The 16139-nt window shown below is 42.2% G+C and overlaps 1 protein-coding gene across 1 annotated transcript in view; it reads left to right on the top strand.

Annotated features, from left to right (window-relative positions):
- kynu (kynureninase) overlaps positions 1-16139 on the top strand; it is a 176738-nt gene that overhangs the window by 137209 nt on the left and 23390 nt on the right. The window contains exons 11-12 of the mRNA XM_067987195.1: positions 3410-3462; positions 11625-11710. Coding sequence (XP_067843296.1) covers positions 3410-3462; positions 11625-11710 — 139 coding nt within the window. The remainder of the gene's footprint in view (positions 1-3409; positions 3463-11624; positions 11711-16139) is intronic.

Genomic DNA, 16139 nt, shown 5'->3' with positions numbered 1-16139 from the left:
AATAGGAGCGGGAGTTGGCCATACGGCCCCTCGAGCCTGCTCCACCATTCAATAAGATCATGGCTAATCTTTGACCTCAACTCCACTTACCTGCCCGATCCCCATATCGCTTGATTCCCCTAGAGTCCAAAAATCTATCGCTCTCAGCGTTGAACATACTCAATGACTCAGCATCCATAGCCCTCTGGGGTAGAGAATTCCAAAGTTCTGAGTGAAGAAATTCCTCTTCAATTCAGTCTTAAATGGCCGACCCCTTATCCTGAGACTATGCCCCCTAGTTCTAGACTCTTCAGCCAGGGAAACAACCCCTCAGCATCTACCCTGTCAAGCCCCCTCAGAATATTGTTTGTTTCAATGAGATCACCTCTCATTCTTCTAAACTCCAGAGAGGATTGGCCCATTCTACTCAATCTCCCCTCATAGGACAACCCTCTAATCCCAGGAATCAATCTAGTGAATCTTCGTCGCACCACTTCAGAGGCAAGTATATCCTTCCTTAGAAAAGAAGATCAAAACTGTACACAGTACTCCAGATGAGGTCTCACCAAAGCCCCGTACAATTGTAGTAAGACTTCCTTACTCTTCTACTCCAACCACCTTGCAATAAATGCTAACATGCCATTTGCCTCCTTAATTGCTTGCTGTACCTGCATGCTAACTTTTTCTGTTTCTTGTACGAGGAGACCCAGATCTCCCTGAACACCAACATTTAATAGTTTCTCACCATTTAAAAATGTGAAGTAAGGTGCCTTGGGACGTTTTACTACATCAAAAATTTGACACTGAGCCACATAAGGAGATATTAGGACAGGTGGTCAAAGAGATAGTTTTAATGAGCGTCTTAAAGGAGGGTAGCTATGCTACATAAATGCAAGATGTTGTTTTTGAGCCAAAAGCAAAAATTACCCTTTCTGGGATGCTTGCAACTCTTCCTTCTCTTTGATGTCACCAGAGGAGCATAGAAGGAAGACCCAAAATCGTGGATCTCTGTTAGAGGAAGAAATCTGACATTTCTGAAAAGAATATTGAGGAATATTTTTTATAAAAGCATATTTACAAACTTATTAGGGAAGTAAATTGAACAAAAACTACTCCCTGTTGGCCTAAAGAATTGTATTACAATACCAGAAGAGACACTGTCTATCCAGTAATAGTTTGATACTCTGTTAGACATAATCCATATGGATAAAATACAACACAAAATGAATGAAAGAGGAAAGTGAAATGTAGAGGTAGGTTGTAAAATGAAATAGCTATCAACAAGCACTTGAATGCTAAGCATGACAATAAGGTTGACGTTGAAAAGGAAGCATAAAGTGTTTGTTGAGCAGGATCTACAGTCTTTTTGTAATTCAAATTATCTGTTAATTTAAATTGGAATCATGCACAAACATTCCTGCTTTATTAATTTTCTTTTCAATTGAAAAATAACTTTAACAGGTGTGGACCATGTCGGGACATGGGGATGGTGGGGGGGCGGGAGGGTGAACTGCTTTATAGAAGCTTTGTGAAAGCTCGGGTCTGATGGAATTCAAATAGCAGCTGCTCTTGCTCTGTGGTGTCTTCCTTGCAGCTTCCCCTCCTCCCGCAGCCCTGTTCCTTTTTTATTGTGAATCAAAATCACGTCACAAAAGTTAGCTGTAAATGGTCACAATAATGAAGAATGTAAACTGAAATTGGAAAGCTTGTCAATGGAAAAAAATGAACACTGAATATTTATATCAGAAAAATTGAAGAACATTAAGAATATCTTATAGGCTGTAGCACAATTCCATCTAACTATTTTGGCCTCCATTAACATTTTACAGTTGAGTACAAATGTCTTGCCATATTTGAAACCTGTAATTGCAAGCACTTCTAATCTCGCTTGTATTGTGGCATCAAGAATCAATTAAAACACAGCTGTACGACTGCTGATATATCTCTGAATATTTGCCTGAAAGATATAATCTGGCCAGTATCTGATGCAGAAGTTTGTTATAAAAGTGAAAGTTAAAATCCTTTAATGTAGTTGGAGTCTTGCATTGCTAAATTGAGCTTAGCTCTCATCCTTCATTTATCCATCCACTCTGCATTTTGGCAAGACAGTAGACAGACATGCCTATTACCTAAATATTCTACTCGCCAGGTCTGTTAGCACTTGAACCTTTTTAACACCAAATTATCTTGAAATTGGCCTCCTGAAAAATGGCAGTAAAAATTGATTGTGACTGTGTTAATACTAATAAACATCTGTTTCAGCATCAAAAAAAAATTCTTCATAAATTGTTACACATCTTACATTTCAATAAACTACTGTTTGATGTTTGAAGACTGTATGAAATAGCTGTGAACTACAGCAGTCGCTGGCTAAACAACAACCATTCATTCATACTGGGTATTAAATGTATGCCTGTCAACAGCATTATAGATAAGGTGTATGTTAGTAACCACCAAAGGACAGAAATAGGATCCATGGAGAGGGCAGAAAGCTGCTCCATCTCTGCCCAATGGAAAATGACAGGAATTTGGGGTGGAACTCAGTTATGCCAGAAATCTGCCCCATTTGTGCTGGACCTTTAAATTCCAGTGGGGGTAGGCTGTGAGCGAATAATGTCGCCCCCTCCCACATCAAAAACAGTTTCTGGCGGAGTTCCCGGGCTACCCCAGATATTCCACCCTGTTCACCCTCTATAGGCCTCACTGAAATTCATGTCAGCTAAAAGCTGGTGTGAGTCCTGCTCAGGGCCTTAAGAGGCGCCAAACCTTTGCTAGAGAAAGGTACTCAATTCCAGAGGGGATCGATTACCTTCCCAAAGAAGCCCACGTGCCCCATGGAGAGCAGGAGATCTGAGTTTTCTTCAGGAACTCGCTACGCCTTTTCTCTGCCAGCAGAGCAGCATGGCACCACTCTGACATTCCGGGTGGCAGTTCAGAGTAGGTGCTGCTTATGCACCCTTGCATGTGCAATTCACCTGTCATGGCCATGCAAATGATTCTCTGTAATTTGAGATGGGGTCTTCTACTTGGGGCTAATATGGATGGGGAGTCCACTCCACAGTTCTTATGCCAGCAGAGCTGACCCTGAGGAATTACAGGGCCTAGGTGTTTAAAAGCAGTTTGAACTGTTGTTGAATGGACTGGTATTCATTTTGCCAACTTCTCAGAGAATGGAACAAAGAAAGGAATAAAGAACTTGTATTTATATAGTGCCTTACATTATCTCAGTACATCCCAATGCATTTTACAACAAATGAAGTACTTTTGAAATGTAGTCACTATTGTAATGTACAGAAAAGCAAATTTGCATATAATAATGTTTCACAAAAAGAGATAATGAACAGATAATCTGTTTTTTGTGATGTTGATTAAATATTGACCAGCGCACCGTATAATATTCCTAAAGAGTCTTGTATTACTTAACTTTCAGATTACTTGGTTGGTGGAGCCATGATATCAAATCCAGATTTCAGATGGACAATCGTAAGTACCAATATACTGAACTTGATTTATTATTTGTATTTTATAGGAATGATGTACACAGATTGATACCAGAAGTGTGAGAATAATGTCAGCAAGGTATATCTTTATTGTCTCACGTTCTGGACTGAAAGAAAGTTACTTCATTTGCATATGGTCAGAATCTATAATAATGATGAGCATGTGCTTGCCTGTGGTGAAGCTGTTTGTAGAACCAAAAATGTTTTACCTTTCAAATTATATTTTCCGCACCATTAATTGTACAATATAATGATCAGTTTTTAAATATGAAACTTTTTTTTAATGTTGTACTCAGGCGACACTGGTAAGGCTGCATATATTGCCCATCGTTAGTTGCCCTGAGAAAATGGTGGGCCTTCTTCTTGAACTGCTGCAGTCCTTGTGATAATGGTGCTCCCACAATGGTATTAAGTAGGGAATTCCAAAATATTGATTCAACAACGATGATGGAATGGCGATATATGTCCCAGCCGGGATAATAAGTGACTTGGAGGGGAACTTGGAGATGATGGTGCTCCCACAAGTGAAAGAACACATAACTCTCAATTTTGTTTCTTCTTTTTTGAAATGTTAAAGAAATCATCTGCAAATCTACTTTTTCAAAATATTATTATTGTGGGATATCACAGAAAAAATGTAGACGAGGACACAGCAAAATATAAGTCAGATTATTGTAACTATGATTGTATACACCTATGGAGGTTGGAGAAAGCAAAGACGAGGGCTCTTGCCTTCCTGTGTACAATAATTTGGGCTACACTTTACAATCTTATTTTTTATTTCCAACAAACCAACATTGTAAATGAACTGTTTCGAGCTCAATCTAACTAGTTGTTGTAAAGATATTGGGATAGAATATCTGTGGAGGTGATACCAATCTCCCACTGTAACTTCGGCAGAAACTCCAGAGAAATGGCATAAAAGAAAGACAGAAAGAGTTTATATAGCGCCTTTCATGACCTCAAGACATCCCAAAGCAATTTACAGTCAATGAAGTACTTTTGAGGTGTAGTCACTGTTGTAATGTAGGAAACACGGCTGCCAATTTGCACACAGCAAAGTTCCACAAACAGCAATGTGATAGTGACCCAATAAACTGTATTAGTGATGTTGGTTGAGGGATAAATATTGGCCAGGACACCAACCGGGAGAACTCCCTTGCTCTTCTTTGAATAGTGCCTTGGGATCTTTTACATCTACCTGAGAGAGCAGATGGGGTCTCGGTTTAATATCTCATCCGAAAGATGGCACCGCTGACAGTGCAGTGCTCCCTCAGTTCTGCAGTGGAGTGTCAGCCTGCATTTTGTGCTCAAGTCTCCGTTGTGGGACTTGAACCCACAACCTGCTGACTCAGAGACGCGGGTACTACCACTGAGCCATGGCTGATAAAAGGCCATTTACACAGTTTCTCTGGGGTTTCCACCAATCTCTCAAAGTTACAGTAGGAGATTGAAAGAACCCTCACAGAAATTCTACCCCTTTAAGTACACAAAAAAGTTAATCTCTATGAAGTTCCTTTTTTCTACACTTGGGAGCAGATTTACTTATTTCAGCAAAGTATGTGATCCATATGGTTTTATATCCTAACAGAGAATTCACTTTGATGTTCTTTCCCCTGTCCTTGAATATTCAATTTCAGCAAATTTGCTGACATAAATATTTTTTACAAAACCTTTAGTTAATATAGCTACTGTTCAGCAAATTTCTCACAATGTGCTTTGTTTTTTGGGGACTTCTTAAAAAACAGTAAATATTAGTAAATAGAGTCCACTGTCTGGTTTTCCACATTGAATTCAACATTGTTATCACATCTAAAGTAATTTTTAATAAGTAATGTACTTACTCCCAACTTCCCAGGTCTTTTCCCTCCCCCCACCCCCCCTCGATAGCTGGAACTTATCAACATGCACTCCCCCAAAAGACTGTGGATGCTGCGTCAATTGAAAGTTTCCTGACTGAGATCAATAGGTTATTGTTCGGTAAGGGTATCAAGAGACATGGAACAAAGGCGGGTAAATGGAGTTGAGATACAGATTAGCCATGATCTAATTGAACAGCAGAAAAGGCTCGAGGGGCTGAATCACCTACTCCTGTTCTTATGTTCCCATTCGCCTTTAACTGGGAGGGTGAGATCATTTTGGTCAGACTTCTTCATAGTCACCATCAATGCTTTTCCATAGTCAAAAGTTCTCCAATGGAGTTCAAGAAAGGCCAAGCCACATTGTGCCAGCTTTCTTTGTCTATGGGGTGCTAAAACTTAGTGGCACGCAGCATTTGGGTTCAGAGGCCAAGTATTAGCAAAGGTTGCACAGCAAATCTTAGTGAGATTCATGTGACTGGAATCCTGAGGACTTGTCAAATGCTCAGTTTCTGGAACAAAAATTCTAACAATACAATGCTACTATCCAACAGTGAAAATTTCTTTCTTCAGCCTGGAGATCATAATGTGACTGCCTTCAGTGCAGCTTACGGTCAGCTAACAAGAGATCGAATTATATGTAGTTTAAAAAATTAAAGAAAATGCACTTTCAAAGGATTTTCTTCACCGTCATGATTCAACGTGGTATATTTTAACGTATGAGTGAAATTTCGATTTTTGGATGAGCTAAGCCCAAATGTCAGCCAACATTGATATTCAGATCCAGAATCCAGTGTTAATTACTTCAGTAAACAGAAAAGCAAAAGAACATGGCGAAATGGACTGTTTGATTCTTGCTTCATTTTAAGTTTGTCATCCTGGGCTTAAATCAAGTTTCCATTTTCTGATATGCACCCAGAGAACCAGTGGAATTTAGATCAATTTGATTAAATTAAGGGTCAGTCAGCAGGATTCTTCTTGTGCACTTTTACCCATACATCTTGTGAATTAATGTTAGATATTGCTATAAAGTTTAAATTCAGCTTATAAAGAGTTAATTCCCAGATGTGCCATTTAGAACATTGATTATGATGGTTCCTGGATGGGGACACCAGGCATCATACTATTTATTTCTGCATTTTAGCTTGGCCTCCAAACACTCGGAAGTTCCACAGGGGTCAATCCGCAAATGGTCATACCATTAAGGAAATGTCTCCAGCCATAAATATAGATGGTCTCCTTTATTATCAGTTGATAGATGCGGAATATCTATTGTTGATTAATTAAATCAACTTAGGCTTTTTGTAGACTTCTCTTCCCAGTCAGTCTAAGTCTGTTGGTGACACACAAAGGATGGCACATTGGACACACTGGTTGTAACCTAGACGTAGGATCAGTTACCTTAGGAATGCTCAGCTTGTGAGTTTTGTTTGAACCAGTCCTACTGGCTTCACCTTCAAGTGGCTGGCAAATGCCTCGTTTTGCTGCCTCTTCTCCCTCTACACCCTCCCCAGCAGATGCCTAAGGTGCACTGATACACTGACACTGGCCAGGCATCTGCCTGTTTTATGCAAATGGCCTGACCCCAGGACGTCTTGTGGGGGTCAATCCTGAGTTTTTTTTATTCGTTCATGTGGGCGTGGCTGGCAAGGCCAGCATTTATTGCCCATCCCTAATTGCCCTTGAGAAGGTGGTGGTGAGCCGCCTTCATGAACCGCTGCAGTCCATGTGGTGAAGGTTCTCCCACAGTGCTGTTGGGTAGGGAGTTCCAGAATTTTGACCCAGCGAAGATGAAGGAACGGCGATATATTTCCAAGTCGGGATGGTGTGTGACTTGGAGGGGAACATGCAGGTGGTGTTGTTCCCATGTGCCTGCTGCCATTGTCCTTCTAGGTGGTAGAGGTCGCGGGTTTGGGAGGTGCTGTCGAAGAAGCCTTGGCGAGTTGCTGCAGTGCATCCTGTAGATGGTAAACACTGCAGCCATGGTGTGCCGGTGGTGAAGGTAGTGAATGGTTAGGGTGGTGGATGGGGTGCCAATCAAGCGGGCTGCCTTGTCCTGGATGGTGTTGAGCTTCTTGAGTGTTGTTGGAGCTGCACTCATCCAGGCAAGTGGAGAGTATTCCATCACACCCCTGACTTGTGCCTTGGATATGGTGGAAAGGCTTTGGGGAGTCAGGAGGTGAGTCAGTCGCCGTAAAATACCCAGCCTCTGACCTGCTCTTGTAGCCGCAGTATTTATGTGGCTGGTCCAGTTAAGTTTCTGGTCAATGGTCAGCCCCAGGATGTTGATGATGGGGGATTCAGCGATGGTAATGCCGTTGAATGTCATGGGGAGGTAGTTAGATTTCCTCTTGTTGGAGATGGTCATTGCCTGGCACTTGTCTGGCGCAAATGTTACTTGCCACTTATGAGCCCAAGCCTGGATATTGTCCAGGTCTTACTGCATGCGGCACGGACTGCTTCATTATCTGAGGGGTTGCGAATGGAACTGAACACTGTGCAATCATCAGCGAACATCCCCATTTCTGACCTTGTGATGGAGCAGCTGAAGATGGTTGGGCCTAGGACACTGCCTGAGGAACTCCTGCAGCAATGTCCTGGGGCTGAGATGATTGGCCTCCAACAACCACAACCATCTTCCTTTGTGCTGGGTATGACTCCAGCCACTGAAGAGATTTTCCCCTGATTCCCATTGACTTCAATTTTACTGGGGCTCCCTGGTGCCACACTTGGTCAAAGGCTGCCTTGATGTCAAGGGCAGTTACTCTCATCTCACCTCTGGAATTCAGCTCTTTTGTCCATGTTTGGACCAAGGCAGTAATGAGGTCTGATGCCAAGTGGTCCTGGCGGAACCCAAACTGATCATCGGTGAGCAGGTTATTGGTCATGATGTGGAGATGGTTATTGGTGAGTAAGTGCCGCTTGATAGCGCTGTCGATGACACCTTCCATCACTTTGCTGATGATTGAGAGTAGACTGTTGGGGTGGTAATTGGCCGGATTGGATTTGTCCTGCTTTTTGTGGACAGGACATACCTTGGCAATTTTCCACATTGTCGGGTAGAGGCCACTGTTGTAGCTGTACTGGAACAGGTTGGCTAGAGGCACAGCTAGTTCTGGAGCACAAGTCTTCAGCACTATAGCCTGGATGTTGTCGGGGCCCATAGCCTTTGCTGTATCCAGTGCACTCAGCCATTTCTTGATGTCACATGAAGTGAATCGAATTGGCTGAAGACTGGCTTCTGTGATGGTGGGGATATCGGGAGGAGGCTGAGATGGATTATTTACTTGGCAATTCTGGCTGAAGATGTTTGCAAACACTTCAGCCTTGTCTTTTGCACCCACATTCTGGACTTTGCCATCATTGAGGATGGGGATGTTCACGGAGCCTCTTTGCACCTGTTAGTTGTTTAATTGTCCACCACCATTCATGACTGGATGTGGCAGGACTGCAGTGCTTGGATCTGATCCGTTGGTTGTGGAATCACTTAGCTCTGTCTATAGCAAGTTGCTTCTGCTGTTTAGCGTGCATGTAGTCCTGTGTTGTAGCTTCATCGGGTTGGCACCTCATTTTTAGGTACACCTGGTGCTGCTCCTGCCATGCTCTTCTACACTCCTCATTGAACCAGGGTTGATCCCCTGGCTTGTTGCTAATGGTGGAATGAGGAATATGCCAGGCCATGAAGTTACAGATTGTGGTGGAATACAATTCTGCTGCTGCTGATGGCCCACAGCACCTCATGGATGCCCAGTTTTGAGCTGCTAGATCTGTTCTGAATCTATCCCATTTAGCACGGTGGTAGTGCCACACAACACGTTGGACGGTGTCCTCAGTGTGAAGACAGGACTTCGTCTCCACAAGGACTGTGCGGTGGTCACTCCTACCAATACTGTCAAGGACAGATGCGTCTGCGACAGGTAGATTGGTGAGGACATGGTGAAGTAGGTTTTTCCGTCGTGTTGGTTAGCTCACCTCCTGCCGCAGGCCCAGTCTGGTAGATATGTCCTTCAGGTCTTGGCCAGCAGTGGTGCTACCCGGCCACTCTTGGTGATGGACGTTGAAGTCCCCCACCTAGATGTACATTCTGTGCCCTTGCTATCCTCAGTGCTTCCTCCAAGGGGTGCTCAACATGGAGGAGGATTGATTCATGAGCTGAGGGAGGGCGGTAGGTGGTAATCAGCAGGAGGTTTCCTTGCTCATGGTTTGACCTGATGCCATAGATTTCATGGGGTTCGGAGTCAATGTTGAGGACTCCCAGGGCCACTCTCTCCTGACTGTATGCCACCACCTCAGGTGGGTCTGTCTTGCCGGTGGGATAGGATGGTGATGGAAGAGTCTGGGATGTTGGCTGAAAGGTATGATTCTGTGAGTATGGCTATATAAGGCTGTTGCTTAACTAGTTTGTGGGATAGCTGTCCCAATTTTGGCACAACTCCCCAGATGTTAGTGAGGAGGACTTTGCAGGGTCGACTGGGCTTGGTTTGCCTTTGTTGTGTCCAGTGGTCCATCCGGTTTTATTCTTATTGTGACTTTCTGTGTTGAGATTGTATAACTGAGTGGCTTGCTCAGCTATTTGAGAGAGCAATTAAGAATCAACCACATTGCTGTGGGTTTGGAGTCACGTATAGGCCAGACCTGGTCAAGACAGCAGGTTTCCTTCCCTAAAGGATATTAATGAACCAGATGGGTTTTAATGAGAATCCGGTAGGCCACCATTACTAATACTAGTTTTTCTTTTATTCTAAATTTATATTTGATGGAATTTAAATTCCCCAGCTGCTGTGGCAGGATTTGAACTCATGACTCCTGAATTATTCATCCGAGCCTCTGGACTATTAATCCAGTAACATAACCACTATGTCATTGCTACCTAAGCATAAAGTATAGAAGAAAAGTGGGATGGTATCTGTTATGAGTGCGATCCGCCCTGCCTGATTTTTCTCTCTGTGTACCCCCAAATCAATACTTCACACTCAGACACTATAGACAAAATTCTATTCAATCACTCACTGTTTGCCTTCTCAAAACCTTTTTTAATTTTGAAAACTTCTTATATGCCACCTGGAAGAAACCCCAGATTTTCAAGCCTTTTTTTTATATCTTTAACCTCTCATTCTCGGTGTCACTCGAGTGGATATATTTCCATGGCTCTAACATCCTTCCTATAATGGAGTGCCCAGAATTACAAGCAGTATACCAACTGTGGCCAAATCAATGTCACTTCCTTGTTTCTTTATTCAATAGCCCCATGTATAGAATTCAAAATTCAGCTGCCTTTTTATGTCCTTTTCTTCCTGCACTCCAACCTTTGAATCTGTCAGCTCTGTTTCTCAACTCCATTAAGGGTCTTACCAGCTAAAGTAGACTTTCACTGTTATTTTTCCCAAAAATACTGCTTCACATTTTTCCACATAGAAGTGCAGCTGCCAATGATCTGCACATTCCACTATAATGTCTATATCCTCCTGCCATTCTTCATCAGATTTTGCCATGTTCCTAATTTGGTACCATCAGTGAACTTTGATATCTTTCCTTTTGTATCTATGCCCAAATAATTTGTATAAATGGAAAACAAAATAGGGTCCCAGCACAGATCCTTGAGGCACACAACAACACACTTTCTGTCAATCAAAAACATCCATTTACCCTTTTATTTTATGTCCCACAGCCATCCCTCTCCATGTGGCACATTCTCTTCAATTCCTTGTCCTTCATTTTTGTAACAAGTCTGTTATGTGGCCCTTACTAAACGCTCTCTGAAAATCTTTCTACGCTCTGCGATTTCCTCAAAAAAGTCAATTAAATCCATCAAGCACAACCTGCCCTTTACAAATCCATTATGAACCCTGGTTAACTTATGCCTTTCTATCACTAATTTTATCCGGGACTGTGGACTCTAGAAATGTTCTCAAATCAACGCAAGACTAATTGGCCTTTTCCGTTTTTTTGAAGAAGGTTATGAAATTTGCTATTCACCAGCCCTTCGGCAGAATTCCCATTTTCAAAGATTTTTAGAAAATTATGTGGTGAGTGCCTTCACTATTTTTCCTCAGTATCTGGAATCACCTTGACTCCATAGAGAACCTGGATGTCTTCTACTGCCACCTCCCAGGAGGATAGTCACCAATTGGTCAATAGACAACTAACAAGTGAGGGTTTGAATAATCCTGAGATGGATAGGTGTGAGAAGATTCTCACAAGCAGCTCTTTGTAAGAAACATAGCTCACCATAAAATCATTGCAAATAAACTAAAATCCACATATTCTTTTTTTCTCTGTTTATTAGAAATTGATCTAAGTCCTGGGGTGAATGGATTTCGAATATCAAATCCACCCATATTATTGATTTGTTCACTACAGGCTAGCTTAGAGGTAAGTGCATTGATCTGGCTTGGAGATTTTACTTTTCAATAAAACTGTAAACAATTCTATGCGTAGGAATAATAGAATAGAATTTAACTTAAGTTTTTATTTGCGATGCCTTACTTGGCATAAGTTATACTGCATAAACTGACCCAATTAAAAAGATTTGGCCACCAACAAGAAATAAGTATGATGCTGGTTAAAAACTATTTAACATTTAGCCCATCTCAAAAATATCAAGGATTGAACAAGACACAATTTGACGTGTTACCACCAACTGCTTCCTTTCACTAATACATAGTCAAGGATGACATGATTAATATAACATCACAAACTGAGCAATAATATTGTTTCAAAATTGCACACAACACATTATCTGAATTCATCTTAACATTGCAAACTGTATCATTCAATTTTGAAAGCTACAGTATATGCTTGTAAAGTTATTCTTTGTCAGTTTATATGGTATAAAGATGGCCTTTGTGCACTCCCTGTTTGTCTATATCTTGGACAGTGTTAAATAGAAACAGATGGAAGGTGAAATTAGTCTTCGGCGGCAGTGCGAAATGGGTGATAGCGAATCAGCAGCCCATTTTACACCCGGCCCGATTTTCTTTTCCAATGGCCTCTTTGATCTGGTTGCAGTTAATTCCTAAATCAAAACTGTTCTTTCATCCGTTGTAATTTTCTGGTTCTGGAGTTCAGGATATGGCTACAGCAAGTTATCTAGTCTTTTTTCCTGGTTTTTTAATAGTCTTTTTTCCCTAACTTCCAGCATAAGTACATAAGAAATAGGAGCAGGAGTAGGCCATTCAGCCCCTCGAGCCTGCTCTACCATTCAATCAGATCATGGCTGATCTTCAGCCTCAACTCCACTTTCCTGCCTGATCCCCATATTCCTTGATTCCCCTGGAGTCCAAAAATGTATCTGTCTGAGCCTTGAATATACTCAATAACTCAGCATCCACAGCCCCCTGGGGTAGAGAATTCCAAAAATTAATAACCCTCTGAGTGAAGAAATGCCTCCTCATCTCAGTTTTAAATGGCCGACCCCATATCCTGCCCTCTAGTTGTTGACTCTCCAGCCAGGGAAACAACCTCTCAGCCTCTACCCAGTTAAGCCCCCACAGAATCTTAGATGTTTCAATGAGATCACCACTCATTCTTCTGAACTCCAGAGAATATAGGCCCATTCTACTCAACCTCTCCTCATAGGACAACCCTCTCATCCCAGGAATTAATCTAGTGAACCTTCATTGCAACACCTCTAAGGCAAGTATATCCTCCCTTAGATAAGGGGACCAATTGTGGTAAGACTTCCTTACTCTTGTACTCCAACCCTCTTGCAATAAAGGCCAACATGCCATTTGCCTTCCTAATTGCTTGCCGTACCTGCACGCTAACTTCTTGTGTTTCTTGTACCAGGACACCCAAGTCTCTCTGGACACCAACATTTAATAGTTTCTCACCATTTAAAAAATATTCTGTTTTTCTGTTCTTCCTACCAAAGTGAATAACCTCACATTTCCCCACATTATACTCCATCTGCCACTTTCTTGCCCACTCACTTAACCTGTCTTTATCTCTTTGCTGGGTCTTTGTGTCCTCTTCACAGCTTACTTTCCCACCTAGCTTTGTATCATCAGCAAACTTGGATACACTACACTCGGTCCCTTCATCCAAGTTGTTAATATGGATTGTAAATAGCTGAGGCCCAAGCACCAATCCATGCGGTGCCACATTAGTTACAGCCTGTCAACCTGAAAATGAATCCATTTATCTCTACTCTCTGTCCTTTAACCAATCCTCTATCCATGCTAATATGTTACCCCCAACCCCATGAGCCCTTATCTTGTGTAACAACCTTTTATGTGGCACCTTATCGAATGTCTTTTGAAAATCCAAATATACTACTTCCAATGGTTCCCCTTTATCTACGCTACTAGTTACATCCTCAAAAAACTCTGATAAAATTGTCAAACACGATTTCCCTTCATCAAACCATGTTGACTCTGCCTAATCATATTATGATATTCTAAGTGCCCTGTTACCACTTCCTTCATAATGGATTCCAGCATTTTCCCGACGAGAATCCAAAGGGCTTCTACAAATACGTAAAGGGCAAAAGAGTAACTAGGGAGAGAGTAGGGCCTCTTAAGGATCAACAAGGTCATCTATGTGCGGAACCACAAGAGATGGGTGAGATCCTGAATGAATATTTCACATCGGTATTTATGGTTGAGAAAGGCATGGATGTTAGGGAACTTGGGGAAATAAATAGTGATGTCTTGAGGAGTGTACATATTACAGAAAGGGAGGTGCTGGACGTCTTAACGCGCATCAAGGTAGATAAATCTCCGGGACCTGATGAAATGTATCCCAGGACGTTATGGGAGGTTAGGGAGGAAATTGCGGGTCCCCTAGCAAAGATTTTTGAATCATCGACAGCTACAGGTGAGGTGCCTGAAGATTGGAGGATAGCAAATGTTGTGCCTTTGTTTAAGAAGGGCGGCAGGGAAAAGCCTGGGAACGACAGACCGGTGAGCCTGACATCTGTAGTGGGTAAGTTGTTAGAGGGTATTCTGAGAGACAGGATCGACAGGCATTTGGAGAGGCAGGGACTGATTAGGAACAGTCAGCATGGTTTTGTGAGAGGAAAATCATGTCTCACGAATTTGATTGAGTTTTTTGAAGGGATAACCAAGAAGATAGATGAGGGCTGTGCAGTAGACGTGGTCTACATGGACTTTAGCAAAGCCTTTGACAAGGTACCGCATGGCAGGTTGTTACATAAGGTTAAATCTCATGGGATCCAAGGTGAGGTAGCCAATTGGATACAAAATTGGCTTGACGACAGAAGACAGAGGGTGGTTGTAGAGGGTTGTTTTTCAAACTGGAGGCCTGTGACCAGCGGTGTGCCTCAGGGATCGGTGCTGGGTCCGCTGTTGTTTGTTATTTATATTAATGATTTGGATGAGAATTTAGGAGGCATGGTGAGTAAGTTTGCAGATGACACCAAGATTGGTGGCATTGTGGACAGTGAAGAAGGTTATCTAGGATTGCAACGGGATCTTGATAAATTGGGCCAGTGGACCGATGAATGGCAGATGGAGTTTAATTTAGATAAATGTGAGGTGATGCATTTTGGTAGATCGAATCGGGCCAGAACCTACTCCGTTAATGGTAGGGCGTTGGGGAGAGTTATAGAACAAAGAAATCTAGGAGTACAGGTTCATAGCTCCTTGAAAGTGGAGTCACAGGTGGATAGGGTGGTGAAGAAGGCATTCGGCATGCTTGGGTTCATTGGTCAGAACATTGAATACAGGAGTTGGGAGGTTTTGTTGAAGTTGTACAAGACATTAGTAAGGCCACACTTGGAATACTGTGTACAGTTCTGGTCACCCTATTATAGAAAGGATATTATTAAACTAGAAAGAGTGCAGAAAAGATTTACTAGGATGCGACCGGGACTTGATGGTTTGACTTACAGGGAGAGGTTGGATAGACTGGGACTTTTTTCCCTGGAGAGTAGGAGGTTAAGGGGTGATCTTATAGAAGTCTATAAAATAATGAGGGACATAGATAAGGTAGATAGTCAAAATCTTTTCCCAAAGGTAGGGGTGTCTATAACGAGGGGACATAGATTTAAGGTGAGAGGGGAGAGATACAAAAGGGTCCAGAGGGGCAATTTTTTCACTCAAAGGGTGGTGAGTGTCTGGAACGAGCTGCCAGAGGCAGTAGTAGAGGCGGGTACAATTTTGTCTTTTAAAAAGCATTTGGACAGTTACATGGGTAAGATGGGTATAGAGGGATATGGGCCAAGTGCAGGCAATTAGGACTAGCTTATTGGTATAAACTGGGCGACATGGACATGTTGGGCCGAAGGGCCTGTTTCCATGTTGTAAACCTCTATGACTCTATGACTCTAAGACTGAAGTCAGGCTAACTAGCCTATAGTTCCCTGTTTTCTCTCTCCCTCCTTTCTTGAATAGCGGGGTTACATTTGCTACCTTCCAATCCACTGGGACCATTCTAGAATATATGGAATTTTGGAAGATCATAACCAATGCATCCGCTATCTCTGCAGCCACCTCTTTTAGAACCCTTGGATGTAGGCCATCAGGCCCAGGGGATTTATCAGCTTTTAGTCCCATTAGTTTCTCAAGTACTTTTTCTCCACTGATAATAATTACTTTCAGTTCCTCACTCTTATTAGCCCCTTGGTTCCCTACTATTTCTGGTATGCTTTTTGTGTCTTCTGCTGTGAAGACAGATACAAAATATTTGTTTAACGCATCTGCAATTTCCTGATTCCCCATTATAATTTCTTATGTCTCAGCCTCGAGGGGACCAATACTTACTTTTTCTACTCTCTTCCTTTTTACATACTTGTAGAAGCTCTTACAATCTGTTTTTATATTTCTTGCTAGTTTACTTT

The sequence above is a fragment of the Heptranchias perlo genome, chromosome 7, assembly GCF_035084215.1.
Source record: "Heptranchias perlo isolate sHepPer1 chromosome 7, sHepPer1.hap1, whole genome shotgun sequence".
Classification (NCBI taxonomy): Eukaryota; Metazoa; Chordata; class Chondrichthyes; order Hexanchiformes; family Hexanchidae; genus Heptranchias; species Heptranchias perlo.
This window is presented reverse-complemented; position numbering and strand designations above follow the sequence as displayed.